The following is a 27,238-nucleotide window of genomic DNA, read 5'->3' as shown; positions in this document are numbered from 1 at the left end:
CCCGCGCCGGGGAGAGCCGGCCCTGCCTCTGGGGGGACACCCCGCCCCTGCCTGCCGGGCACCGGCCCGTTCTCCCCGGGCAGGAAGGGTCCGGGATGCTGGCCTGAGACGCCCGGCCTGCGGCTCCTACCCCCGGCAACGCCCGGGAGAACGGCCCTTCGTGTGCCCCGGTGGGGTGAACCTGCCTGGCCCTGGAGGCGGGGGGGCAGTAGCGGTGGCGGTGGCAGTGCCGGCGCTCCGCTGGGACCCCGGCGTGTGACAGCCGCCGCCCCTGGGCGGGGGTCAAGGTCTCCCCCTGCCCCTGGGCTCGCTGAGAGCTTTGCGAGCCGCCCGACTCATCACGGAGTTAACGGCAAAAGCTGCTGTGCTGCCCCGTATCACTTTTTCACTAGGCAAGGGCTGATTTTATCCAGCCCTACAAGAAACCGAGATTAACCTTTCTTCCCATTCAGTAAGTGTGCTTCCGTGTTGGGAGAGTGCGAAAGCCTGCAGCCCTCTGGTTAATCGGAGCAACTCTGCCACCTTCCTGTCGTGCTTTGTTTCCTGTGCTGCATCCATCTGGCCGGACCCTAAACACTGCCTTCTTCAGGTTCCTCAGTCAAGCTTTGCTCCAGGAGGTCGGAGAAATAGGCGTGGAAATTTCCACCTCTGCTACTGAGGGGGAATAGAGCCCCTTTACAGCGGAGCCGCTAGTCAGGCTGACGGAGGTTGTGGGCACTTAGCTTCCCCAAGATGTGTGACCTTACCCTTACAAATGTCAGCGATGCACCGTGGCCAAAGGTTCACAGGCTTTGAAAGGTCGTTGTCTTTGTTCAGCACTGGATACTCCAGCCTGCTTCGGGGGCTTTGGTCCTTCCTTTCACCTTGGAAGGAACTTTTCACCTTGTTGTAACAACTACCATTAAAGCGTGCTATAAGCTATTACTTCAGACCCATTAAAAAAAAAAAAAGGATTTGAAATTAAAAGTAGTCCACAGGGCAACCAGCTTCACAGCCTTTATTCTCTTCCTTATTGTGGAAAGCCCTCACAACAATGACTCCTTTTGGGCGGCCCTGTGCATCTACCTGTGCCTGGAGAGGAGGAGAGAGCTGAACCAACTTTGTGTGGAGCCATAGTCATTGCACTAAATTATTAAATTTACAAATTACTAAAACTACAAGATTGTAAAGGCTCAGACTCCATTTCTGTCTTTCCCATCATTAGCAGACAAGCCAGGATAATTTTTCAGGCCCTCTGAGTTGTAGCAAACCTTAACCAGGTTTCTGCTAAATGCCTTTCTGTGAGTGACATCACCCTGTGTAGGGAAAATCTTCCCGTGTTGGCTGGTAAAGCCAGACAAAGGACGTAAAGAACAGGGAGGAAAGTCCACAGGCCTGAGAGAAAGCGTGGCTGTATGAAGGTAAAACTCACCTCCAAGTAGAATGCAGGAGCTGCCCAAAGCCAGCAGAGGCAGTCCTGGGGACTGGGCTCATGCTTTGGCTCCAGGGCCACTTCTGCTGGAGAACAGGTATATAGGGATAGTCATGATCCACGAGGCTCTGCTGAGAGGGCCTAAACCTGGGGATAAAATTCTTCCAGATCCCGGCCCTGGGAAACAGAAATACTTCATGGCCTCCTGCTAAATTGTGCCCATCTAGAACTAGTTTCCAAGCTTGCACTAATTTATTTTCAAAGCATCCCTGCATTGGGTCAGTACATCTTTTATTTGGGCTAACCCAAGTTTTGTGTCTTTGCTTTTCTGAAGGTCACGTGGGAACTAGCCCTTCTCTGTGCTCCAAAAGGAGCACTCTCCTTTCCCATTTCAGTAGTGGCACATTCAATTCCTACCAGGGAAAGAGTCATGCTCTTCTCCCACCCTCCTGCCCAATTGCTCTTGTGATACCAGGCTGATAGTTTCATTTCCAGCCTTCTACATGCAAAATCACCCAACCTGCTGCTATCAAAATCATGTTTTTAAATCAAGACGGTGTTTCTAGAAACAAAAAATCTCTGCAGGGAAAATTAACCCTGGCTTCAAATTTGCAGCCAATTTTCTTCTTTCCAATGCCTTGTGCAGGTAAAGACAGCAAAAGCAGCATCATTATTGAGGGCCACCCACCCCATGATTCCTATGGGCACTGCAGATCCTCTCTGAGGCCAGAGCAGGCTTCCAGTTGCTATATGACCTGCAGCAAGTGTAACTCAAAAGGCTGCCACTGCATTATCCTCTTGTTTCCCATGGGAAAACTGGAGGAGCCCCTCCACTGGGGATGCTCCAAGCAGCTGCTTTGCTCAGCCAGCTGAAAAACACCAGGGAGAGAAGTGCTTATCTCCATTTGCCTGCCATTAGAGGTCATAGCCTATATTAAACACATCTTTCTGGCAGCATGCAAGGACAGACGGGGTAAGTTTTTTCACTAAGCGGGGAAAGTTTTGACTGTCAGCTTTCCTATCAAAATATGCAAAGCAGCAGGAACCAAATGCCTCCCCATCGTAATGAAGAGAGGGAGAAGTCAGGCAGCACTATTCAAACTTTGATGAGCTCCTGTGGGTGATGAATGAAGCTAAGGCAGAAAAAACATGATGAACAGCATGCTGACACAAAGACATCCCCAGTGATGCTTGAAGGTTGTCCAAAGAGGAAAGCTCTGGTGCTTTCCTATGAACCTTACACCTTATCCCACTGCCTGCATGAGTGTGCAAATCTGTGATGCAGTCAGCCAGGGATGGTTTCTCTTGGCTGCTTCAACACATTCACCACAGTTAAAGCTGCCAGTTGGGAGTGAGATAGGTAGTTTCTGGAGAAAAGGAAGATTTTATTTCTCAGAAAATGTGGCTTTTGGTACAGACCTAGATGGTTCCTTATCTTCCCATCTTCTTAGGCAGAGGAGACATATTTTTCCAAACATGACTTCCTCATTTCCTCTCAATTTACTCATCAGCTTACTAAAGGTCCATTAAACATGAGCACTGGCATGTTGGATGCTGGTGTTGGAGCCATTTCCTAATTTTTGGAGGTTAAAAATATTCAGAAAACATACCAAATGCTTCTCTTGCAGCTCAGGATCAGCTGGGACTGAAAGCCAGGTGGCTGTAAAATTGCCAGGAAAGCTATAAAGCATTTTATTAAAAAAAAAATCCCATTTCAGTGGGTTCCATTATATGTCAGAATTGCATTTGCAGTTATTAATTTTAAATAGTAGTCCTGAAAAATCCTATTGATGGGATTTAATTATTCAGATGAAATCTGAAGTGCTTCCACTTTCCTGAGCCCTGCACCTGCATCATTAATAAGATTTCTATCTAAAGCACCTCTCTCCTGGGTCAGGCAAAAGGCACTGAGTAACCATCAGTATTTTAGAGCCTGAGTCTGGCCCTTGCAGGACAAGAGGTGCAAATGTAACCAGCTGCTTGTGACAGGACATGAACCTAAATCAGCTCAACAGAAGCACCAAGCTGCTGGCAAGTGGATTCAGGGTGTGCTGTGGGCCAGTGCAAAGCTCACAGGCAGCAGCACCAAGGGAGGCTGGCAGGGCCTTGGGAGAGTGCATGCCCTCTACACCACCAGACACACAGCCCAGGTGTTAAAAACCCCAGGGTCCATTGGTTTGGCACCAATTCAAGAAGTTGTATTTCCAAGGGCTCAGTGGCTGGCTGGGGAACAAGCAATGGGTTGACTGACTGCTTTCAAAGAGCCTCCACATGTTCCTCCTCACTCTTAAGTAGAAATCCTGTGAGAATGAAATTTTGCCCAGAACTGCATTCTCCATGCTGTTTTGCCCACCATTTCTGCAGGAGTGCTATGAATCTACCCCAAGGCCTACCAAGCCATATACAAAAGGTGATGGCAGCACTTGAAGAGATCCGGGACATGCTTTGGGCAGGAGAAAGAGAGGGATTGGGGTGAACAGCACTGCTGTTCGCCTCAACCCTCTGTAGGTGAGCAGTGGTGTTCTACATATGGGGCAGGAAGATGAAGGCTTGGAGAAATTTGGGAATGCAATAGGTTAGGGACCCCCACCCAAATGTGGGGGTCTGAAGAGGAGGTGCATCCCCAGAACTGCTTCGCATCAGCCCCTATGTAACCCACGACCAGGCCCCACTTCCCCATAGGTAGGTCTCATACCATGAATCCTAACTGCTTTGCTTGTTTCTTCCTAGCCACAGGAATTCCTTTAATAGAATCACAGGAAGGTTTGTGTTGGAAGGAACCTTTAAAGATCACCAAATCCAACCTCTTTGTTTTGGGCAGGGACATCTTTGACTAGATCAGGTTGCTCAAAGCCCCACCTCACCTGGCCTTTAACAGTTCTGGAGGCAGGACATCCATAACTCCTCTGGGCAACCTGTTGCAGTGCCTCACCACTGTCATGGTAAAGAATTTCTTCCTAACATCTAATCTATATCTCTCCTCTTTTAGTTTAAAACTGTTCCCCGTTGTTCTGTCACTACCTGCCTGTGTAAAAGTCCCTTTCCTCTTTTTGTTATAAAGCCCTCTTTAAGTACTGGAAGGATACCATGAGGCCTCCCAGGAGGCTTCTCATCTCCAGGCTGAACAACCCAGCTCTCTCAGTCTGTCTTAATAGGAGAGGTGCTTCAGCCCTCTGATCATCTTTGTGGCCCTTGTCTGGACCTGCTTCAACAGGTCTAGAAGACCCCAGAGCTGGACGCAGTACTCCAGGTGGGGTGTCACAGGAGTGGATTAGAGGGGGAAAATCTCCCTTGACCTGCTGTCCACGCTTCATTTTATGCAGCCCAGTATACAACTGGCTTTTTAGGCTGTGAGTGCACATTGCTGGCTCATGTCCAGGTTTTCATCCACCAATACCTCTGTGGCTTTCTCACAAAGGTTGACCCAGTGTATAGCATTCCTTACTCAATCCTACAACCAACAATGATATTTTAAGGCCACCATGAACCCCCAATTAAAAAAAAAAATTACTTGTATTTTTAAAATTCTTTCAGGAAGTAGAACAAGTGTTTGCATACCAATACATTTCATAAAAGGGATGCTATCTGTAGCCTTGGTTTATGGGAAATACAGAGAGAGCAAAGGAATGTGATTTTTTTTGCCACTGATGCCACAAAAGCAACTGGAGGGTGAAATATAAACTGTGGGAAGCCAGTGGTGAGCTGAACAGAGCAAACTGATGCTCTGGCCTCTTAAATATCTTACAAAGCTTGGTTCTGACAAAGGGTGATGTTGCAATTAGCTTGCAAAGTCCTTTTGGAATTTTGAAATGAAAGGCGGCCATGAAGCAGCACCTGTCCAGATTCAGGTGCCAGGGAAATCTTGCTGAGCTCTCTCAGTGCTTGGTCAAGGCCCATGCCTTCAAAGTCATGGCCTGAACAAGAACTGAGCTGGGCACATTCAAATGGATCTTCATTTACTTCTCCACTGGTCATGGGGACTGATTTAATGCCTCCCTTCTCATCACCAGCAGAAAGCTACTTAGTAGCACTAGATCAGATCCTAATTTCTTCTGAATTCCTATTGTCTGTCCTCCCAGCACTAGACCTGGTCAGTGCTTCTTCAGCACATCAAATGGTGCTATGCAAACACTTCCTAAAGCCCTTTGCTACCGAACAGCTAAGGCAGATGTATTTGCTAGGATGAGGCTGGCTTAGCCATATTAACTCCTTTTAACAGGAATTCCTCATCACTCTCCCCATTCTCTGACCTGTGGCTGCTGCCCCGCCAGGTATACTGAGAATCTTCCAGAAATTGTTGCTGTTGATATTATTCCTGTCAATGGAATCTCCCTTTTCTCACAGATTAAAGTTAAGTGATCTCTTAGTAACAGCTATTGGGGCTTTCTGACTTAAACTGTAATTGGTGTTTATATCCTCCCTAGATATCAGAAAGCCAGGACAACTTTGGTCTCAGCTTCCTGCTGCTTTCCAAATCCAAACCAAAATCCTTATTTAAATGCTTCTGCTTATGCCCATGTTGTTCAGATCTGCTCACCCTACAGAGGGCCTTAAGGGCATGTTTTGGTCCCTGATATCCCTGGATTTCTCCTTCTTAGCTTTTGACACTGGCAGCCACCTTCTGCCTGGCTGCCCTCAGCTTCCTGTTCCACCTCTGCACACTTTGCTGTTTCTGAGCAGATTGAGTGTTCCCCACTTGGCCTCTCTCTTGGCTATTTGCTCCATGTGGCTTTTTAGTGACTGCCTTGCTCTGGCCAATGGGCTCTAAGCCAGCACTGCTTTGCTCCCTGGAATGATGAAGAAGTGGCCTTTCAGCTTAGCTAACAAACTTTTAAAGAACTGCCAGTCTCCATTTAGGTTCCTCCATCAGCTTTCTCTCCTGCTGGTCTCACTCCATCATTTCCTGGCTTTGGAAGAGGAGCTGTACCGGAACGAAGCAGTGTTCAAAGCCAGGTTGGAAAAAGCCTTGAACGACCTGGTCTAGAGGGACCTGTGGCAGGGGATGTCAGGACTAGATGATTTTTAAGGTCCATTCCAACCCCATAACATTATATGATTCTGTGATTCTATGAAGCCAGGCTGCCAGCTGGATCACCTGCAGGGGCAGGGGGGTGAGTGCCAGGCCAAGAGCTGGCTACCCATGGGGGCAGGGTAACCCACCCACCTCTGACGTGACCAGTAAAGGAATGATAATTGGTTTGTCACTGATGCCACAAAAGCACCTGGATGGTGAAACATAAACTGTGGAAAGCCGGCGGTGAGCTGAACAAGTTCATACTGACGCCTCTTAAATATCTCGCAAGGCTTGGATCTGACAATGGTGTGTTGCAATTAGCTTGTAGAGCCCTTCTGGAGTTTTGACACGAACGGCGGCTGTGAAGAAGCAGCTGCCCAGAGTCCAGTCGCGCAGCCGGCTCGTGGCGCGGAGACGGAAGAAGGCCGCCCCGCCCCTACAGCGGGCTGCGTAGCGGAACGCCGCCCCTCGCCCTCCTTCCCGAGGTCACGCCCAAGGAGTTACCGTCCCGCCCCTCTCCCGGCACCGGCAGCCGCGGAGAGGACGCGGGCAGGGCCGGCCCCACCCAGCGCTCCGCCCGCCCCGCCCGGGCTCGGCCCCGCCCGTGGCTCCGCCGGCCCCGCCCCGCCCCGCCCGTCCCGCCGCGGCCGGCAGGGGGCAGGCGCGCCCCGCCCGGGGCGGTGCCGGTGCCGCTGCGGCCGCGCCCCGCGGGCCCCGCGCGGGCGTCACGTCCGTGCGCGGCGCTCGGGGTTGGCGGGCGGGCGGAAGCGCGGGCGGGGCGGCGCCGTTGCCGCAGTGACGGGGCCGGGAGGGGCGGAGCGGCGCGAAGATGGCGGCGGTGCCGCCGCGTCGCTCCCAGCACCACCATCACCACCACCACCCGCCGCCGCCGCCCGGCCCGGCTTCCCCGCCGCCCGCCGCCGCCTCGCCGCCGCGCAGCCCCAGCCTGGCGCCGGCCGCGCAGCGCCACAGCCTGGCCGGCCCCGAGGGCGAGGCGCCCCCCGACTCGGACCGGCCTCCGGCCGCGGAGTGCGCGGAGGGTTCGGGCTCCGCCGCGCCGGCCCCGCCGCCGGGCTCGGGTAGCAGCTCCAGCGGCTCCTCCTCATCTTCGTCCTCCTCGTCTGCGTCGTCGTCGGCGGCGTCGAGCCCGGCGACCGAGAGTCCCGAAGCGGCGGGCCCGGGCGCGGCGAGCGGGGCGTTCCGCGAGCTGCTGGAGGCCTGCAGGAATGGGGACGTGACGCGCGTGAAGCGCCTGGTGGACACGGGCAACGTGAACGCCAAGGACATGGCGGGGCGCAAGTCCACGCCGCTCCACTTCGCCGCCGGTGGGTACCGGGGCCTCCCGTGCCCGGCCAGGGCAGTGACAGCGAGCGGGACAGGGAGGGTTCCCCTGCAGTAGCTTCGGGCAGGAGGCCTCCAGCGCCTCGGTGGTTCGGGAGTGTGCAAGCCTAAGCTAGAAGGGAGAGTGTGAGCACGCACTGTGCCCCGGCGGCGTTTCGCTACACGCTGTTGGGAGATGGCTGTTAAATCCCCTTCCTCTGGGTGAGACGAGTGGGAGAGGAGATGCTGGAAGCGTAAAGAGACTGTAAGATCTGAAAGTATGGACAGTGATCTCTGTGTTCGATATCCGTGGGCTGCTGCAAACTTGTGCAGTGGACTTAAGAAGCGAGAAACTGAAATTCAGGACAGAGTTGGCTTGAAGTAAGGGCTTCACGTGCGTTGTAACAGCTCGGGGACTCCTGTGATGCAGATGTACTTAACGGGAATCAGCTTTGATGCCTTGTACTTTGTACTTCTTTCATTTGGGCATGGTTGCTGGTTGATGTCTGCATCTCTTGTGTTCTGAGTAGGCTGGATAAAGGGGTCAAGTGGAACAGCTGAACTGTAGAAGTTACAGATGTGTCCAGGAAAGAATACACCTCTTTGTGCAGAGATCTCATTGTGATCAGAACTAATGTTATAAAAACAATTTAGCAGTAAGGTCCAACAATGTAGACTAAATAGAAGTAAGTATTACTTTTGGCAAATAGAGCTGTAACAGATTATTGCAGTTCTTAAAAAGAGTATTTCTTACAGAGTATATTCTTTACTGGGGGCACAAGGCACACTAAATTCATGATAAAAGCAAAATGAAGGTCTTGTACATCATTACTCCTAACTCAGGATGTGTACAATTGCTAGGTCTGTGGTCAGTCTGAGAGCTTTCTGAGGTGTGCCACAGTGTTACAGAACTGGACCTTATGTAGTGAAGTGCACAGATCTTGTTTGAGCTTTGTGGTGCACTGGTACACATAAATTAAGATCATTAACAAGTCTGTGTTGGGTGGTCAGTGTTTAAATGCTGGCATATGGCTCTAAAGCACTGTTGAAATCAATAGTAAAATGAACATTTCATGGCACAGTGTTGCCTGGAACTCTGAATAGTGCTGTGCAATTTATCAGTCAGATAACACTCTGAGATTGTATGGGTTTGTTTTCGTTTTCAAAGTACAAGAGGCATTTTACAATGCCCCTAAGGGAACTTTTAGTCCTGAGCTGCTTCTTTTTCTTTCTTCTCTGATCCCTGAGCTCTACTACTGACAAGTAGAGTTTAAAACACAGCAAACTTCTGGGGCATGGAGACGGTCTTAATTTTGATGAACCCTGGAATGTAGTTCTGGTACCAACTGCATGTGTGCTTAGGAAGTTCTTAAAGTTTTGGAAGACTTGAGTCTGCTCTGCTAATTTTGGATTCAGACTTAAAGTTAGACCTTGCTGCTTCCCCTAAAACTCTTGAGATCTCAGGTTGAAACTTCAGTGGTAGTACAAACTGTAGTGCTGAAGCTGCAATGGTTAACTTCTGCTCTGATTAGAGAAGAAATGGACAAAACTTACTTAAGGGGGTAAGGTTTTGAAAGTTGATAATGTCATTAAGATGTTACTGTAATAGCAGTGGAAGGCGATTCATTGTAGCATGAGGAAAATAGCAGATGAAGGTCTTGTACCTAACAAATTCCCATATCTGTTATTCTAGATTGAAAGACTTTCCTTAGATACCATACCTATTTTGTCTCAAATCCCCTGGTCCAAGTGGATTAGGCATGTAAGAGCATTAGGCAGATTTCTTTATTACAGAGATCTTGAGATCCTGCATTTTGGAAAGGCCTGTAAGCAAGCATGTTTGAATGCAGCTGATGTTAAGCAGTGTATACCTGACAGTGATACAGTGTGTTGATTTGATCTCCTTTGTGGGCCAAAGGTAAAATAAAACTTGTTTGCTTATGAGCATAGCAGTCTGCTGTGGATAGGAAGCTGTGTTTTGGATAATAGCTCATGTTTATGAGCCATACCTAGGTGTGAATTGTATGGCCTTCACTAGGGGAATGGGTGGTTGAGAGTGCAGTATGTCATGTTTTAAACTGCTTTTTTTCAAACTTCTTGAAGCTAAACTTTTAGATGAATAGAGTTTCACTTCTGATGTTGTGATTTGTGAAAGGGGAATTCTTCTAATTTCTTCTTCATTTCCCATTTTTGGGACTGGATTTTATTTTTTTTTTTCCTTCCCCCTCCCACAGGGTATTCGACTTCTCCCCAGCTCAGTCTCTTTTTTCAAATTTCCTTCTTGGCAGCAGTGCCAGGCAGTTAAGTTCTTTTACTGTAATAGGGAAGGACAACTTCCCCAGTTACAATTCCTTGTAAAAGGTACTAAGTTTGGGCTTCCTTAAGCTTTGTAAGGTTTCTAATTTGAAAATCCTCTTTACGTCCTTTCTTGTGGCAGGACTATAAAAAGAGGGACTTCTGAGAGTGCTTAAAATCCTTGGCATATGTGTAAGTTGGAGGTAAGACAAGAGCTGAACTCTTGTTACCAATTATTTTAAAAGCTGGGAATAGGTCTAAATCGTTTTCTAGAAGTTGGAGTCACCTGTCCATTATTCACTTCCAGATAAATTGTGCATGGTTGCATCAAATTGAAGCAATAGTGTTACCCACATTTTCTCTGTTTGGGATAATTGAATTGTGTGTTGAACTGAATAAAGGGGAATTGGTTCTTCAGCTCTGTGTTGAAGTGTCAAGTAGTGTGCTGAATAAATCTGACCTGCTTTGGTTAGCTATTAATAAGGCAGAAATTAATACTGAGGCCATATCAGGGTTGTAGAGGCCTCTCTTGCAAGCAGGAAGAGGTTGAGCAAAGGCTCATTTTCCTTTCATCCTTCTTGCTTGGAAAGGGGAAAACTCAGTACTATCTCAGGTGCTGTGTGGATTGCAGGATATTTGGGTCTCTGGTACCAGTGCAGGCTTTGGATATTGTCCAGCAGCACCCACAAAGCAGGTTCGAAAGACTTGAAAGTGATTGAGTGACTTTAAAACGCACACAAAAAAAAAGAAATTAAGTGGAGGTATTAATGCATGCATAGCTTTTACATTCAGTTTAGTTTAATGAAAATTAGCTTGCTTATAACTAAAAAAATTTAAAAAGTAACTGTGCTAAGCATGAACAAAGGTATGTTTGGCTTAATTTTTTATCCATACTGGTGGCCAAAAGCAGATATCTAGGGAAGAGTTATGCACTTGCCATCTTCATGTGATACTTCTCTGAGTACTCCTTTTGCCGTTTGTAGCTCAGCAATTGTTTGAACAAAACCCAGTTTTTAAATGTTATTAGAGGGTCATCCTGTGGTAGGGAGTTCATTTAGTAATTGGACTTACATTAGAAGCAACTTGTTTTCTCTTGTACTTGGCCTCTTCAGTGGAATATTCTGTGTTCTGCTTAACGATTCTCTTCTTCAGCCTGGGTTGAATGAGACAAACTATTTCACTCGCTTGTCTTTCTACTGCATTTCTTTGATCTAAAGATGTGTTACCTCTTTTCCTTGAGAAAGATCTTAACTGTCATTGTTTATTTCACCAAAATAAGAACATCTTTACTGTATTATGTGCCACTCAGTAGCTGAAAATACTTGTCACACCAGTGTTTTCTGTTCTTGTGAACTGGCCTGACAATTCTGCATTTGATGGTGTTGTTGTCGCATAGTTGAAAAAAATACTTTTTTTGCCAGCATAACCAAATGATTTGTTTATTCTGTGTGTACGTGAGAGGTAGATTTTTTTCCTGTTGGGGAATGCTACTGACTATTTTTTTAATAGTTGGATGATTTTAGTCTATGTGATAAGGTGTCCTGTGTTAGGTATAATTTGTATGGGATATGATGTGACTTTACTCTCAGCCTAAGATATATCCTGTGCATCTTTATGTGGTTTGCGAGTTGAAGTGCCTGTACTGGTCCTTTGTGTTTGAAGCAGGTTGACAGTGATGCGTTCGTGGCTCTGTGTGTGTTATCCTCCATGCATAGCACTCACATACCAAGGCTGATTTTGTGTGACTTTTCTACCATTAATATGCCTGGATGGGGAGGACTTCTGTGAGTGTTCGTCTGAAATTACGCCTTTTTCCTGCAGCCAGCTTGGTAACAGACTTGATTTATCCCTTCTGAAACAACACTGAGCCCTACAAAAGAATATATATGTATTTCCTGGTGACACCTTGGTTCATATGTTTTTGGACCTCATCCTTCCTGTAAATCATTAATAATAGCACTTCTTTCAGAAGTGACTAGGTGGATGGACCTGGTAGAAATAAGCTGAGTCCTACTCAATTTCTTCATATAGCCACAGTCAAAAGCTTGTCCAGTTCCACACCCATTTAATGGGAAGTTTTTGATCATGAAGTTAGCCCCTCAAGTTCTTGTGCAACACATTCTTTTAGCTTTACAGATGTTCTCTTTCTAGTGTTTTATCCAGGGATAGAGAGAGTACTAATAATAATTGCTGAACTGTGTCTTAATGCCCACTTCTGTACCAAGAAGAGGTAGAGGCTTCCAGGAATGGCTTTCAGAAGTTATGAAGCTGGGATCACAGAGAGGAGTGTTCTTGGTGGTCTCACTGAAGCTCAGGCTTGGAGAAACCTGATTTCAGGTAACTTATTAAAGCATCAGTGATACAGCTTGTGTTCTTTCTGCTTATGTGTGTAGTAATGGCAAAAAGCTGTTGGGGGAAAGCAGTTTTGTTCTAATCGTGCCGTTGATATCACTCGTAATAACTGTTGGAAGTCTAATCACGTTGTGAAGGCTAGCATAAATAACTATGCTTTTGAAAATTTCTGGAGTATACTGCTTTAATCCTAAAGGCAAAGGGATCTCACTTGGGTTGGGAAGCAGTCAGTGGTCAGAGTTTGAGAGCTGATCAAGTTGGTTTGTCAGCTAGCAAGCTGTCAATCATAAAAATGCAAGCTGCTTTGACATACATAAGATAAGCAACTGCGGAGGCAGAGGTGATACAAGTAGCTACCGAGTGTCCCTTGAGGGAGAGCCAGGAAATGGCAAGAAGTAGTTAGGAACTTGTTACACATTTCCACTCTGTGCAGAGACACATTGTGAATCACACGATTCACTCTATGAATTGACCACTCCACCTGTGGTGCAGTGTACAGCAAATTAGATTACATTGCTCTGAAAAGCTTTGCTTGAGACATCATTCTGAAACTACTCTGACTCAACTTGTTGCAGTTGTCCCCTGTGTCCTTGTCATAGAAGAGATGTCTGACCTCACACAGGTGTTTGTAAAGCCAAGTCACTGTTTAATTCTGCCTTGTGCAATTTAAAATGGGGTTAATAATTTTCAGCTGGATTCATATGGACACAATGAAGAACGCAAATTGTGCAGTCAGTTAGGAAACATCCTGGCAGTCTTACAGCCTCAGAGCCTGCAAAATGCGCACTTTTCCATGTAAAAAAAGATGAATCAATAAATTACTGGCCTTTATTTTGAAAATCCTTCTTTTATGCTTTTGGTAGCACTTGTGGTACATCAACTCTGTTAGTATCACAAGTGTATTACTTCATAGAAAGTTTCAGCTTGCTTTCTTTGTGACTAGTTACTTGTTCTCTTGAATTGTCTTCTAATACTTTGTGCAATGTGTCCCCTTCCCATTTAAAAATTCTTGGAAGGAATTTACAAGAGGATATCTATAAATGCAAAATCTTAGACCTTCAGTAGTATTGAACCAGGTGCTCTTTTTCCCAGCTTGAAGGCTTTTCAGTTTACTTAGTTAAATCACTCAGTTTAATTGTGTTCTGTCTAGCGAAGTGGCAGAAGTGCAGGGGAAAGTCTTAGGGACATAATCTGATCCCAGTGTGTGCTGTACTAAAGCAGAGACACAATGACTTAGCTTGGTCTTCTTTCACTCTTTGCTTATAGCATAAAACCGTTCTGAAAAGGTCATGTGTCTAAGAGTGCTCCTCCACCTCAAGGGCTTGTATTCCCATATAAACTATGTTTAGTGCTCTAACAAGTGGGATTACATTTAATAAGAACATCTTTCCAGCTTTGCTTAAGGTCCCAGTGATACCTACAGGTGTGCTTAACCTGATTATACACTTTTGTAAAATTTAACTCCTTTTGGAGTCTCGTTCTTGAAAGCAAGCAGGTAAAAGGAGGAGAAAAAACACCTAATGAGAATCATGAGTCTTCTGTGTCATAAGTCAAACTGTGCACATAACAGCAACTTTGCAAAGGTTGGAACTGGCATATGGAGGAGTTCTTGCTATGTTTTGATAAAGTGACATTAATTGGGCAGTGGTTGAAACAGTTCAGCTGTACTTAAACTGATCAAAGTGACTACTTGATGTACTGTACTCACCAGAGAAAGCATTCTTCCAATTCTAGAGCGAAGTCAATTGGTTTTTCACCAAACTTTCTGAAAATTTGGCAAAGAATTATGTGTCTTTTGTGAGTATTAGTTATTAGATTGTCTGTAAACTATTACCATGTGAAAGCTTTCGACTAACTAAAGGGAGGTTTAAAGTGGAAACCCTAATAGGAGTATGGAACGGAGGGTACAACTCGTGCTCCTGTTCCTTTCCTTGCATCCCTCTCTCATCATTCAGCATTGTCTCTTGTTCCTTTGATCAAGTGCCACAAGAAGAGGCTGGACAGCTTACAGTCTCAGAGCAGGATGTGATGGGAGAACAGAACATGTTGCAGTGGTAGTAAGCATTTGGTGGTGTCTTTGTGTGCCGTCTTCTCCAATGGCATTTAAAATTCTTATTTAGCCTAATTTTCAAGCTGCCAGCTTGCTACCTAAAACTTTTTTTCCTCGCTTTCACCCGAAGGTGACAGGTATAAATTGGAAAAAAGGCAAGAATACATCATTGGCAGAGAACTGGTTAAGTGGCATTTTCTATGGGTTGTTGTGCTGGTGTCTTGATTTACACAAAGCTGTCATAGTTATGTCCAGCTCCTGGCTTTCACTAAGCCCTTGTCTTCATTTGCTCCTGTGAGGTAACTGGAGAAATGAAGTGTCTATCAGTCACTCAGAATTTTTGCCTTTTCTGTGATTTCGTTGATGACTGTTTCACCCTTAAATTACAGATGTTACTTCACTACTGTGTTTTTATAATGGGATTACTGCTTCTTTTCTCTCAGGGACAATGTTTTCTGAGGTACTACAACTTGCCTGAAATGTCTGAATTGTGTAATGAATCTAAAATGAGGGCAGAGTTTGTGCATTTTACCTGTGTAAGGGTTTTTGTAGAAGTATTTTACCTTATTAAAGGGACCCTGACCATGAGTGTGCTTTGGAAGCTGACAGATGAATCTCATCAAAACAAGCTTGCACACTGGGCCTTTAAATGGGACTCTTCTCTGTGGTTACTCTGGTTGTGGATGTTTTCTGTAGGAACCTTCTGTAGGATTGTCTTTTGGGATCTTTGATTACAGGTCCTTTCTTGGGAATTCTTCCACAGACTTTGTAAATTAAAGTTGCATTGGAAATATGAAGGAGTAGGGTTTAAAAAGTAATCTTAAATGACAATTGAATAGGTTTCTACAGCTTAAGCTGAACTGGATATGCTTCATAAGCCACAGATGGCTTTGCATGTGTTTTGGTTTATTTTTTTACAAAAGATGACCCAGGCATTGCAGAAATTTTGGTAGTTACAGCTGCTTTATCAAATTGGGTCATGGGATCATTTTGAACTCTTTCTAGCATTTAATCAATTCAACACTTTTCAATACTGTTGGTGGGGAAGCTATTCCCATAATTGGTTACTCTTTCTCTGAAAGATGGTTGGTGTAGTGGGATAAAATCACAGTAACCTTTACAGTGCTTTTTAAGGACTGAACAAAAGAAGTAATTCACCAAAAACTGTAAAGTGTTTATTGCTGGCATTTCCAAAGATATCCTTATCAATGACCCCATGTCCAGCAACATCTTGAAGAAATGTGTGTGTAGTCCTGAAACAGTGAACAATTTGAAAAGGAATCTTGGATTTCAGGTATACTTAAATGGTTTTTCCTTGAGAGACAAGAAGTACATGTAAACCAAATGCTTAAACAGCTTCAGCACTGTTTTTAATAGTCCAGTTTATAAAAACTAAAGTCTAATAAAATTCATTGATTTACTGTTTAGTTGAAAGCATCCTTTTTAATTCTTGTCTTGCTCAATTTTCCTTTGCCAGTCAAATGAACAATGTAAATGTGTGAACTTTGAGGGCTTACTTCTTGGTCCTTATGTCCCAGGCCTGTTACCTTTGCTGGGGTACTGGATATTCTTTGGTTTTTGTTGCACCTATTTAAGCTGTCACTTTCTCTATGGAGACTTACAGGTGATGTTTATTGACTGCTTTATAACAGAAACAAACAAAACAATGAAAGCTGCAGTGATTTACAGTAGCAGTGGCCTTGCTGACAGTTCAGTTAACAAAAACGTGTCTTCTGATAGCAGTCTTGTCATGATAAATAAATATAATTTGTAATAATGCCAGCTTTGATCCACATGCTTCTGTTTCTGTAATGTAATTTCTATTTCTAATGGGCAGTGATCAGTATATAACATACCAGAAAGCTTTGACTTATGTGCAGTGGTGGACTAAAACTGTATTGCTGACTGGGTTCCAGTTTTCCTGCTGCTGGTGTGGCTCAGCAGCTTGTGGAGCAGCTGCTGAACTGCTGTTTACCCCCATGTATTAGAGAAAACCCACTCTGGTCTCTGCTCAATGTGTTAACTTGTAATTTTTAATAGTCCAGCATCTCTGCTGCAAGCAGCTGAGTGCTCTGTACAGTGGGGATGGGGGAATGCTTACAGTTGTCAAAAAGTGATGTGGCTGGAGTTGCTGGCTGGAGCCCTTGAGCTGCATTACCATGGGATTAACCAAGGAGTGCACTGCTACAGTCTCTCCTAGAAGTGAGCGTCTGGGTGTGTATCATGCGTGAGTTGTTGCCTGCCACAGAGATGCTGACTTTCGAGAACCGTTTCTGTCACTGGTTCAGCAGCATTTTGCTGTACCTGAGTTACATGGTCATCTCAAGTAGAGCTGACAGCTTCTTTGTTGCTTCCCTTGAACTTTGTCTTCTAGAAATGTTATAATGTCTTTAGTTATGGTTTTGATTGTGTTTTGTGGAATTAATACAATTAGCACCACTTTTCTGGAATTGCACTGGCTGCAGCATTTAATTCTGCTGTTTCATAAACACAGTTCATACATGTAAGATTCTTAATCCTAATCTGGTTGGTACACATGATTACCAGAAGAGACAATAACTGTTGATGTGACAGTCTTTTAAAATCTCCCGTGATACTGCTTTTAGCCCTGAGGTTTATTAGAAATGCAATCCAGCCTTTGAGATGCAACCTAGTACAAAAATGAACACTTCTGTTTTAGTTCAAACTGTTCCTCTTGAGCCTGATTTTTGTTCCTGTCCCCTAAGGTAGGGGACTCCAAAGTGGAATATGCAAAATATTTCATTGGGGTGCAGGAAGAATAGCTATTTTGTACCATCATTATTATCATAGAAATTTTAAAAAAGTATTTATTTCATCTTTATCTCAGCCATTCAAAGTTCCTGTTTTTGTGCATGTTTATAATTATGTAATAAAGCAGTCGTGCATGTATATGACTTCTAAATATATGTATATTGGGGATGCATGCACAAAAATATTTTTACTGATTTGTGTGTGCAGTCAAAAGTTTAGAGGCTGCTGAACTAAGACATTTGGGGCAATAGGAGGCAGATTTGGACAGTAGAACCTTTCCAGCTTCATTGTGGACAACAAGCCAAAGGTGTCAGAGCCTGGCGTGCTGATGCCAAATTTTGAAGTATGCTAGTTTAATGATGCTGGCTTTGTGGTGATGTCTTCCCTGGTCATAACAGAGGCTGCGCTCCTAGGCTGAGACCTTCCTGAGGCATTATTTTCCAGCTGAGGTCTCGGGTCTGCCTGTCTGTAGTCTGTCAGTTGGAAGTAGTCAGACTGTTTGTAAAAGAACAAGAATGTAGTTTGGTTTGAGATAAGGTTGTTCTGCTTAAGCACTGGCAGCATCCTTCAAGGACACATAAGAGGTTTTCTCCAAGATGAAGACCTATTCCAAGAGACAGTGTGTAAGATGCCTGCTTTAGGTACATACAGATTATGTAATGTTTTAAAATTCATAATAAGCTTTTCTTGAAAAAGAATGGGAAGCCTTTGTAGAACTTCTTAATGTGATAGAGTGGCAGCCAGGCAGGCGGTAATACAACACCACTCAGCTATGTCATGACTGTAAGTGAATTGTCCAGCTGTTGTTTGAGCAGGTGAGTAGAGTGTGACTTTATGGTGAAGTGAACCAAGAAGTAGATGTGGGACATGAATAATGTACACTGAACCAAGAGCAAACAGTTTTGGACACTAAATAATGTTGTTTTGCCAGCCAAATGAACAGAAATACGTTCTCTTGCAGGTTTTGGAAGGAAGGATGTTGTAGAGCACTTGCTGCAGACAGGAGCCAATGTTCATGCTCGTGATGATGGAGGACTGATACCCCTGCACAACGCCTGCTCCTTCGGTCATGCAGAAGTGGTCAGTCTGCTGCTGTGTCAGGGGGCAGACCCAAACGCTAGGGACAATTGGAACTACACTCCTTTGCATGAGGCTGCTATCAAGGGGAAAATAGATGTGTGTATTGGTAAGTGTCTGTCACTTGTTAGGTTGCAATTTTACCTGATTATGTTTTGTGAAGCTGTAATTGTTTATGTGCTGAACTTGGGATGAAAGATATGGCTTGTTTTAAAAGCTAGCTACTTTTAATCTAGCAGGTAGGTACAGTGATAGTAATTTAATTTTATCTTGGTCTGTAATACAAGGTTTGTGGAACTTGCATGAGAAAAACTATGCTGGAGAGATTGGGTGAAGTCTCCTTGTTTGTTAAATTACAGTATTTAAAATCTGAATATGTAGATTTGTCTTTCTTGGTTGCTGTCAAGAAAACTAGCTTTACTAGATAAAGTCTTTGCTTTTTTGGCTGCTAAATATGTTGTAGTAGTGGTTAGGAAGATGGTAAACCTTTCATTCTATGCAGTGTGAAGAAATAACTTGGTCCTTTGGAGCTTTCCAGTACAATTTACAGGACACCATTGTTCAGTGGTGATCTATCTTTAGTATGTGTTTTGTAGCCCAGAGCGAAAGCAATTTCAAATAAAATTGAACACTTCAACCGTTCACAATTTGTTGAGAACATATAAAGAGCTTTTCAGTCAGGATGTCTTTAACTTTTGTGGTTTTTCTCAGTGTGTACTTAGTAGTACTTTGTTTCTAAATGGGAACTTCTATTTTTATTTTCTTTGCACTCAGAGCAGTTTCTTGAACTTACACTTTTTTAACATCTACTAACTTGAATAAAATTATCTGCTCAGCATTTCCTTTTAATCAAACATGTAAAGGAAAGCCTGACTTTTAGGCACTTCATTTAAGATTATGAACTGTATGTTCTATATGTTATCCAGATGACAAGACACAATTCTCAGACTTTCAGATAATATCTCTTTCTGAAAGTTTTATTACATAGAATTCCTTCAGAGAAACCTGCAAAACTTAAAGAACAAGATCTTGCATTAGCTTTATTGCAATATTTAAGTATTTGCTTAAGAATAAACGCCAGAAATTGAGTGAAAGAAAATGGGAGGAAACACCAGAATATAATTTTTCAGTCTGTTTCTTCTTTTTACAAGTGATGTGATGGATCCATTTAATCTCTGTATGCAAGGTAAACCATGGAGAATATTCTGTAGAAATTGAATATAGTTGATTATGCAGCAGTATGTGGGAAGAGATCCACTGATATAGTAGGTTCCAGTAACAGTCTACTATGACAATGTTGAAAAGTAAGTTTAATTCCAGTCAGTAACTGGAGTCTAGTAAAGGAAAAGAAGTAATTACTTTGGTGTGTTTAGTGCTGGAGTCAGCCTGATTTTGGGAACTGCTGACTGAAAATCAGCCTGATTTTGGGAACTGCTGACTGAAAATCCAAATTAAATGGAAGAAGGTTTGACAATAAGAGGCTGAATAGAAAATTGACCTCTTGCTTCAGAAGTTTTTAGCTTCGGAAAGGATTTGTCTTTTTCAGTTTCTGAAACCTTGTATTAAAGCAGGAGAGGGTGCAGCAGCACACTTGTGTTTACAGATGAGATGAAAGATGTTTGTGACAGAGGTTTTAGGATTGGCAGGGCAAGATACCATGGGTAGTGTTGCTTTGGGTAGTTTGTCTGAAGACTTTGTTACTCTGGAGGAGTTGGAGCAGGTCAGATCAAGAGGCGGATTATGTGATACATCCATTTTGATGTACAATGCTGGTAGTAATTTGAGGTTATTTTGATCTAATTTCTGTAATCAAAGAACCGATAGTACCTTTAAAGTTCACTCTTAATTCAGCAAGAAGTTGTGGGCTTGGTGAAAGGAAGTACAGGATTAAATTTATGGCTTGTATTACACAGAACTTCATTCTGTATTCTGTGCACAGACTAGATCTGTGACTCTAAATGTTGATGCTAGATTTAGGGTATGATCCATGTATATGTAAATGTTCAGCATGTGGTACTTACTGATCAAATCCCGAGGCTCTTCTGCTATCTGGGGAAGTTTTAGGGTTCCTTGGAAGCAGTGAGCAGGCTTGTAGCACTACATGCAGTTCTTCTCCAATCTGCCTGCAAGTAGCTCTGTAGGAATTTTGGGGCATTTTTTTATAATTTATTTTATACAAGCAAGCATGATGCTGTTGTGCTCGGTTTAATTACAGTTATCCATGTATGTTGTACTTCAGTCAGGTATTTCATTTGCCAGGGTGAGACACTAAACCAGGTCACCAGGTTAGTATGTACTGTAGTATGATGCTACTTTGGGATTTAATTGGTTCCATAAAACTGATAGGACATGAGTATAGACAAAGAAGTCTGTTCTTTCATGTTTGCAGTGATTTTGCAGTTTATTTCTAGTGGGCAAGCTGTCTTCGGCAAAATTCCCGTTTCTTTCTAGCAGTTTTATATAAAACTTATATTTCAAGGTCTTCAGCTTTAATTTTGAAGTCTTTTGAAGGAACATGTTATACGCAGGGATAATGCAACAATGATTGTTTGAATTCTGACTAGGAATATTTGAATAGCTTTTTGGAATACATTGTGCAGTAGTTTGATATACACCTTAAGTGTACACTGTTGCAACTGATATGATAGCAACTGGTCTGTTAAAAAAATTAAAAATTCAAAGAACACATCCTTGGAGCACTTCTTTTTAAATAAGCAGGGCATGCTTTTTAAAAAGCATTGATTGAAGGACAGGAAATCCTGACCATAACCTAGAATTTTTCGATGAATTTGGATATCTGTTTGAAAAGTGATAGACTGTGTAGAAATTAGTCATCTAACCTCATTTTTGGCTACCTACTCTTGGCATCTTCTTCCAAATCATATGGGGATGGGGATTTTTCACTTTATCTTCTCTCCTTTGCCTCTTCCGTGCCACTCCAGCCTGCATATTTTCTTTATCATATCTAGCATAGAACACTTTTTTTGGTCACTTTACAGGTCAAAAAGGGGGAAAGTGATAATTGAACAGAGTGCAGAGATGTGGCACATTAATGAATAATGATTTTTCAGAGAAAAACTCAAGGCACTGAAGCATGGTAGGAAGACCAGCAAAAGACATGTAGTGACTCCAGCAGTAGAATGCTCTTGTGTCTAGCACAAGTGTTGGAATTGAGTGTCTGTATTTGTGCTAAAGGTACTGTGAGTGCTCAGCTGCACTGCTGAGTTTAGAGTAATAGGTACAAACCCTGCCACTGGGAAGCTTGTGTAGAAATAAGAAGTATACATGAACTGATGAGAACTCACCAGACTGCACCCAGGAAACTGTAAGACAGCAAATGGCTGGTGTGAGTTCTTTTTCTTCTGTTTTACTGATTGCAGTCATAGGACAGTGTAGGGAGAGAAGTTGAGTGTGCTGAGTTTGGGAGGAGTATTGGCTCTCTTAGGTGGCAGTTGCTTTTGTATTCTGGGTCTGGAAGTGTAGGTCTTGGTAAGCAGTACTCAGCTGGTTTGCTGACCATCTCTTGCAATATATTCAGTCACTGCAGATCTGTTTAGTTGCTAAGTAATTACACTTGAAAACATTGTTTGCTTTATGTAATCATTTTTGGACTAAATTTATTGAAGCACTGGAACCAATTGCTAGTGTCCTCTGGTATTTATAACTTCTAGGATTGCTTTATCTGTCAGGAAGATGCATTTTCAGTGTCAGTGAACTGCTTCTAGAGCTAATGAAAAGTGGTTTTGTTTCTCAGTGTCGTATTTTGTCATGGAGTGGTGGATGGGTGGTGAACTCTGTAAAGTGCATTTGGAGGAATGCTGTGATGTCAGGGTAGTGACTGTTCTGCGTGTTGGGCTGTGGAGAAAGAATTATCTATTTCTTCAGTCTGACTGCAGCATAGACTTTCAGATGAAGATCCACATAGCTCATTTTTTTTCCAGAAAGGACATGTAGATCACGATGCTCAGAGACTATAAATGCCTTAAATGTATCCTTCTTTTCAATGGCAATCAGCAATTTAGGAACTTGATAACATAGAGGCTGCATTTGAACTGTGTTCCATAGTAATTTGTGTACAAAATTCCTGTAAGCTCTAATTTGCTTCTTAAATGCTGCCATACTTGTGGCTTTGAAGGTGTTCTGTGGCAAGAGAATTTTACAGTTTAAAAGTCTTGGTGAAAGAAAACAACTCTTCCTTTTTTAGAAAAAAAACTATTCTTAATTTCTTGATGACTTTTATTGCCAGCTGTTCATGACTTTCGTGAGAATTAGTGAGCAATCATTTCTGTTGGCAGTTGGCATGTCCTTTGTGATTTTATAGATCTTTATCTGTTTTTCTTCCCTCAAATATTTCTTTTCCAAGCTGAAAACATAATCTTCCATTAAGTTATATCCTGTTGAATATTCTGGTATTTCTGCCTCCTGCCTTCCTCCACCCCCGGCCATTTTTAAGGGTGAGCGGTTGGTATGGGGGGTATGGACACCAAAAATGGGTGAAGTACATTTATAGGGTAACCTAATTTTCTTTCTGGTGTGGTTTTCTGGTTGCTGAGCACTGCATGGAGTAGCTTCAAGGTAGTTTCTGTGTGCTAAAGCGCCTTTAAAATTATTTGCGTAGCACAGTTGTTTTTTTGTTTTTGTTGTTAAAAAAAACTGGACTAAAAATAACCTTACAGAAGCTGTGCTTTTGCAGTTTGTCTGTGTTTGCTTTGCCCTCCAGTGTGTTTGTTTCTGCAGAAGCTATAGCTGTTCTTGCAGAGATTTTTTTTTTTTGTTTCCATGTGGATCTCTAGTTAAGTGTTGGTATCGATTGGACTGCTAGGCTAAATATTATCTCAGGTGTCATACACCTGGTTAGTGTTTAAGGGCATCCTTCAAAATATGCAAATACAAGCATCTTCTATGGTGATGCCATGATTTATGGATCTGAACATACAGAATACTGTAGTAATTTTAGAGAAATAAAAAATTCTATCTACTGAAAAGCTCCCTTCATCACTGTACAAACCTGTAACAGTTTTTAAAAATCACTTTTAGCCCATGCAGTGTTAAAAGGATCCATCCAGAATTACTTAATATGACTTGAGACTAGTGTTTTTACTGAGTTCCTTGGACTAGTTATAAAATCTACTGCAGAGATCCTGTGGCATGGTGAATTTAGTGTTCCAGTGCTATGAAGTGACCTCTAATGGTACTGTCAAGGTGCATTTGTCTCTTTTTGACCAGAGAACTTATCTGTAAGTTGATTCTTTTTCTTTTACCCTTTTTGCACCTGAAAGGTACAACAAGTAAGCAAGCTAAAACTTTAAGCTATCAGCTTTTCTGATGTGTAGGTCCTGCCTTTAATACAGGGATCACTGTTATTTAAATGCTTCTTTGTGAGCATGTCAAAACATTCCTCACCCTGCTGTGCTTCCTCACAACTGAGAAAGGAGAAGAATTCATTAGTTATTACCTCTGCTAGTATGCATGTTTTGACTGAAAGATGTGGAGGGAGTATTATGTGACCCCTTTCTATAGGGCATGTAAACCTTCTGTTAGGATTTTTAAAAAATCAATGAAAGGTGGTTTATGGGTAGAACTAGCACACAGTAAACCTTAAAGGAATTGTAGAGATGGTAAAATCATTGAACTACTAACAATCATTGAACTACTAAAATCTTTGAACTACTCATTTGTTTGGTCACCTTGCAAAGAAGGCATGTATAGCAAAGAGTAAAATTATTGCGGTTTATGGTATTTTTGTCCCAAGCGATTTTAGAATGCTCAGAGTGTTTTGCCTTTTAAGCAGAGGAACCATATTGCTGTAAAAGTTAAAGCAATGTCTGATTTTACTACCTGAAAAATAATAATAAAACAAACATAGGAAGTGTTGTCAGGGAGCAAAATTGTGTAGGAGCCAGTTCTTTTTGAAGGGGGGTGACAGGGAGAAGATTTGGTATCTTAACTGAAAAATAATTACGCTGACTTAGATTTATCCGCTGGATAGACAGAAGCCTGTAAGAAGACTAGTAGCTTCTTAATAGGAATTAGAGGGGATATAGGTAATTGAGGTCCATTGGGATCTGGTTATGCTGTTTCTTTGAGAGATGTACTGAATTCCTGAAGCCTCTTGGAGAGCTGGTGTTCTAGAAGGAAGCTTAGTTTCGAAGAGGCGTCCTGGATATCTGATGTTCAGAGGCTTGTAAAATCATTGGAAAATACTCTCAAGTAAGTACTTTCAAATACTTTGTGTAAAATGTTTTAACTGTTGCTGTTGTTTATATCAGAAGATGCTTAGTACTATTTCTATTCTTTTGAACAATTTGAAGCTTTGACTTTTGAACTTCTGAGTTGGAGTACTACTGTTGCTGACTGCTTATAGTGTATTGTGGGGAAAGTGACTTGTATTTGAACTTTTTTAAGTTGCAGAGAAGTTTAAAGAGCTTTAGACTGTTCTTGTGTACCAGAACTGTGAGTTTTGCTCCTTTAGGAGGACGGGAATTAATCCCTACAGCGTGGAGCTTTCCTATCTGTTAGCTGTAGTTAATATTGATGAAAGAGGAAAGATACCTTGTGATTTGACAAGCAGTCCTTATTAACAGCATGCATCTATTATATGTCCCGGTATGCAAAATAAAAATACTGGCTATTCATGATAATATTTGTTATTCAGATACTTATCAAAGCCAAATCAGTTGTTGTGGAAGCAGGCTCATCAGACTCTTCGGGTTAGGAATTGTTTTGGTCTGTTTCTGCTCTGTAAGTTACAGCATTTGTTTGGAACCCTGCTTCTTTGAGTAGCAAAGTGGTTTTAAATTGGTGCATATGCGGTGGCTCAGACTCCTAATATGCTTCTCTTCTTCTACTGTTTCTTCCTGGGGTCTTTCTCAAAGGAACCTTGCGTGATAGCAAATGCAGGATGGAAATTTCATGTTTTAGCTTGGGTGGAAGAATACTTTTGTTGTCTCAATTAAGTACTTGCTCCTAGTTTTAAATAGTTTCATGTCCTCTAATTGCTTGTTTAAGCTATGTTAGCTTCTAAATGTTAATATTCATCACAGAAATTAAAGCCTCGAGGGCTGAGTCTTAACATTTTTTGCATTTACAGTGTAGTTCAGTAGTCTGTAGTTTGGACTTGCCCTATTGAAAGAGACCTGAGAATAAGGCTGCCTTATCTGTGAGCTGGTGGGGGTGGAGGAACCCACGACTGAAATCATACATTGGTAATTGGGAGGCATTGTAATACTGTTGTCATAGTAACAATGGACTGGAGTGTGAGACAACAGGGCTTTTGTCAAAAGTGACAACAGAAAATGGTTTGGGGCATTCTGCCATGGCTTATACAACTGCAGTGCTCCCTGGTGGACGCGGGCAGAAAGACATGAGGGAAATGGATCAGTTCCTGTGTGTGAAGGATACCTCTTCAGTGCGTGACATCTGTGTGCAGACCGGTCTGTTATGGAGTGTAGCCTCCAGGAGTTACTGCACACTGGTACCTGTGTGTGTGTAGCTGTGATAGACACTTTCTGAAGAAATCTGAGTGGTGCCAGTCACACATATGTACCCAACAAAGAAAGGTCTTGGAGTGCAAGGAGCCTTAAAATAAGTGGATCATTGATGCAAGGTGGAAGTGCCCAACCACAACATTTTTTTTACGAGGCCCAAGCATTGAGCTGGATTAATCCTCAGGTTAAACCCTCTTCAGAAACAAAATCAACAGTAAACTTTATAGCAAAGAGGATGATGCTTTGTACAAAGGTGAAAAGAAGCCTTATTTCAGGTGAAGAAGTCTTGTCTGCAGGGTTATGCCAATAAAATATCTTCTTATCCTCATGTCAGGAACTAGTGGTTTTGAAGGCTTATAAAGCCTGTCATGTTACTGTGTTACTTATGGTCCTTAAGGCTATTGTTTAGATTATGGTATTTGTATTGCTAAAAGTCAATTGAAATTCAACCTCATGAAAATAGGTTGGGAAGGATTGCCTTGTTGGGATTTAATGCAGTGCATAATTTGAAAGCTGCCTTTCTTTCTGTTAGGTTTGAATTGTATTGACAGTTAATATGATATGACCTGTCTGTAGGTTTTAGACTTTTTCCCAGTCCTATTTCTTTTTTAAAATTCAGGTGTCAAGAAAATTACTTTTTTCCTTGTTTGCTTGCTTGGCACAGGAGAATCTGTGGAGGATGAAGAAAAGAGTAATTTATTTTATGATGTTTCTTTAAAAGTGTTTGTTAAATCAGAATCTGATTTCTTGGCAGTGAAGGAGGTGGTACGGTAACACGCAAACACTACTGGAAAATTTGCTGTAGTGTCTTTCTGGGAAGTTAACGTCTTCAAAAGTACTGATGTTAGCTATTTGCAAATTGAGAGGGAGGGAAAGGTTGCATATCATCCAGAACAGAGTAATGGTCGTCTTGCAGACACTGAAGCTGTTTTCAGATGTCCAGTATCAGTTTAGAGTGGCTTTCTAAATATCTTGCAGAAATAATTAATGTTATGGGACAATGCTTCTGATTGCTGTAGCAATATCCACTTTTAGCTTCTCAGCGGAACTGTGTGGTCCTTAATGCAGTTCATATGTGGTTTAAAAACAATCTGTAGATAGATGTGTAGATGTTAAAGGCATAAATGAGTGGAGCAAATTCTAGCAGAGTTCTCGGATGTTACCTTAGACTAATGGAAAACATTGATTAAAATATTTCTACAGGATATAAAGGTCTTGCTTTTTAAATGTGTAGGCAAATAAATCTTTGTCATATAGTGAATAAAGGAAGGTGTCTCTTTTTAATGATTTGGTTTTTCTGTAAAGCATGTAAAGGAAGTGTGCAAAATGAACTGTGTGCGCTTGAAGTGTACTGAAAATACTGAACTCTTGCCTCTTGGTAGTCACTTCAGCCTTTCATGCAGCTAGTACTCATGATTGATAAACACAGACTCCTGTAATTCATCGTTTCACTGTGTTTA

General features: G+C 42.7%; 1 protein-coding gene across 1 annotated transcript in view; it reads left to right on the top strand.

Moving 5' to 3' along the window:
- Window positions 1-7,226: 7,226 nt before the first annotated feature.
- Window positions 7,227-27,238, top strand: part of TNKS (tankyrase) — a 136,617-nt gene continuing 116,605 nt past the window's right edge. The window contains exons 1-2 of the mRNA XM_069013450.1: window positions 7,227-7,750; window positions 18,176-18,400. Coding sequence (XP_068869551.1) covers window positions 7,255-7,750; window positions 18,176-18,400 — 721 coding nt within the window. The 5' untranslated portion in view covers window positions 7,227-7,254. The remainder of the gene's footprint in view (window positions 7,751-18,175; window positions 18,401-27,238) is intronic.

The sequence above is a fragment of the Aphelocoma coerulescens genome, chromosome 4, assembly GCF_041296385.1.
Source record: "Aphelocoma coerulescens isolate FSJ_1873_10779 chromosome 4, UR_Acoe_1.0, whole genome shotgun sequence".
NCBI classification, from domain to species: Eukaryota; Metazoa; Chordata; class Aves; order Passeriformes; family Corvidae; genus Aphelocoma; species Aphelocoma coerulescens.
Note: the sequence above shows the minus strand (reverse complement) of the source record. Positions and strands in the feature narration are given on the sequence as shown.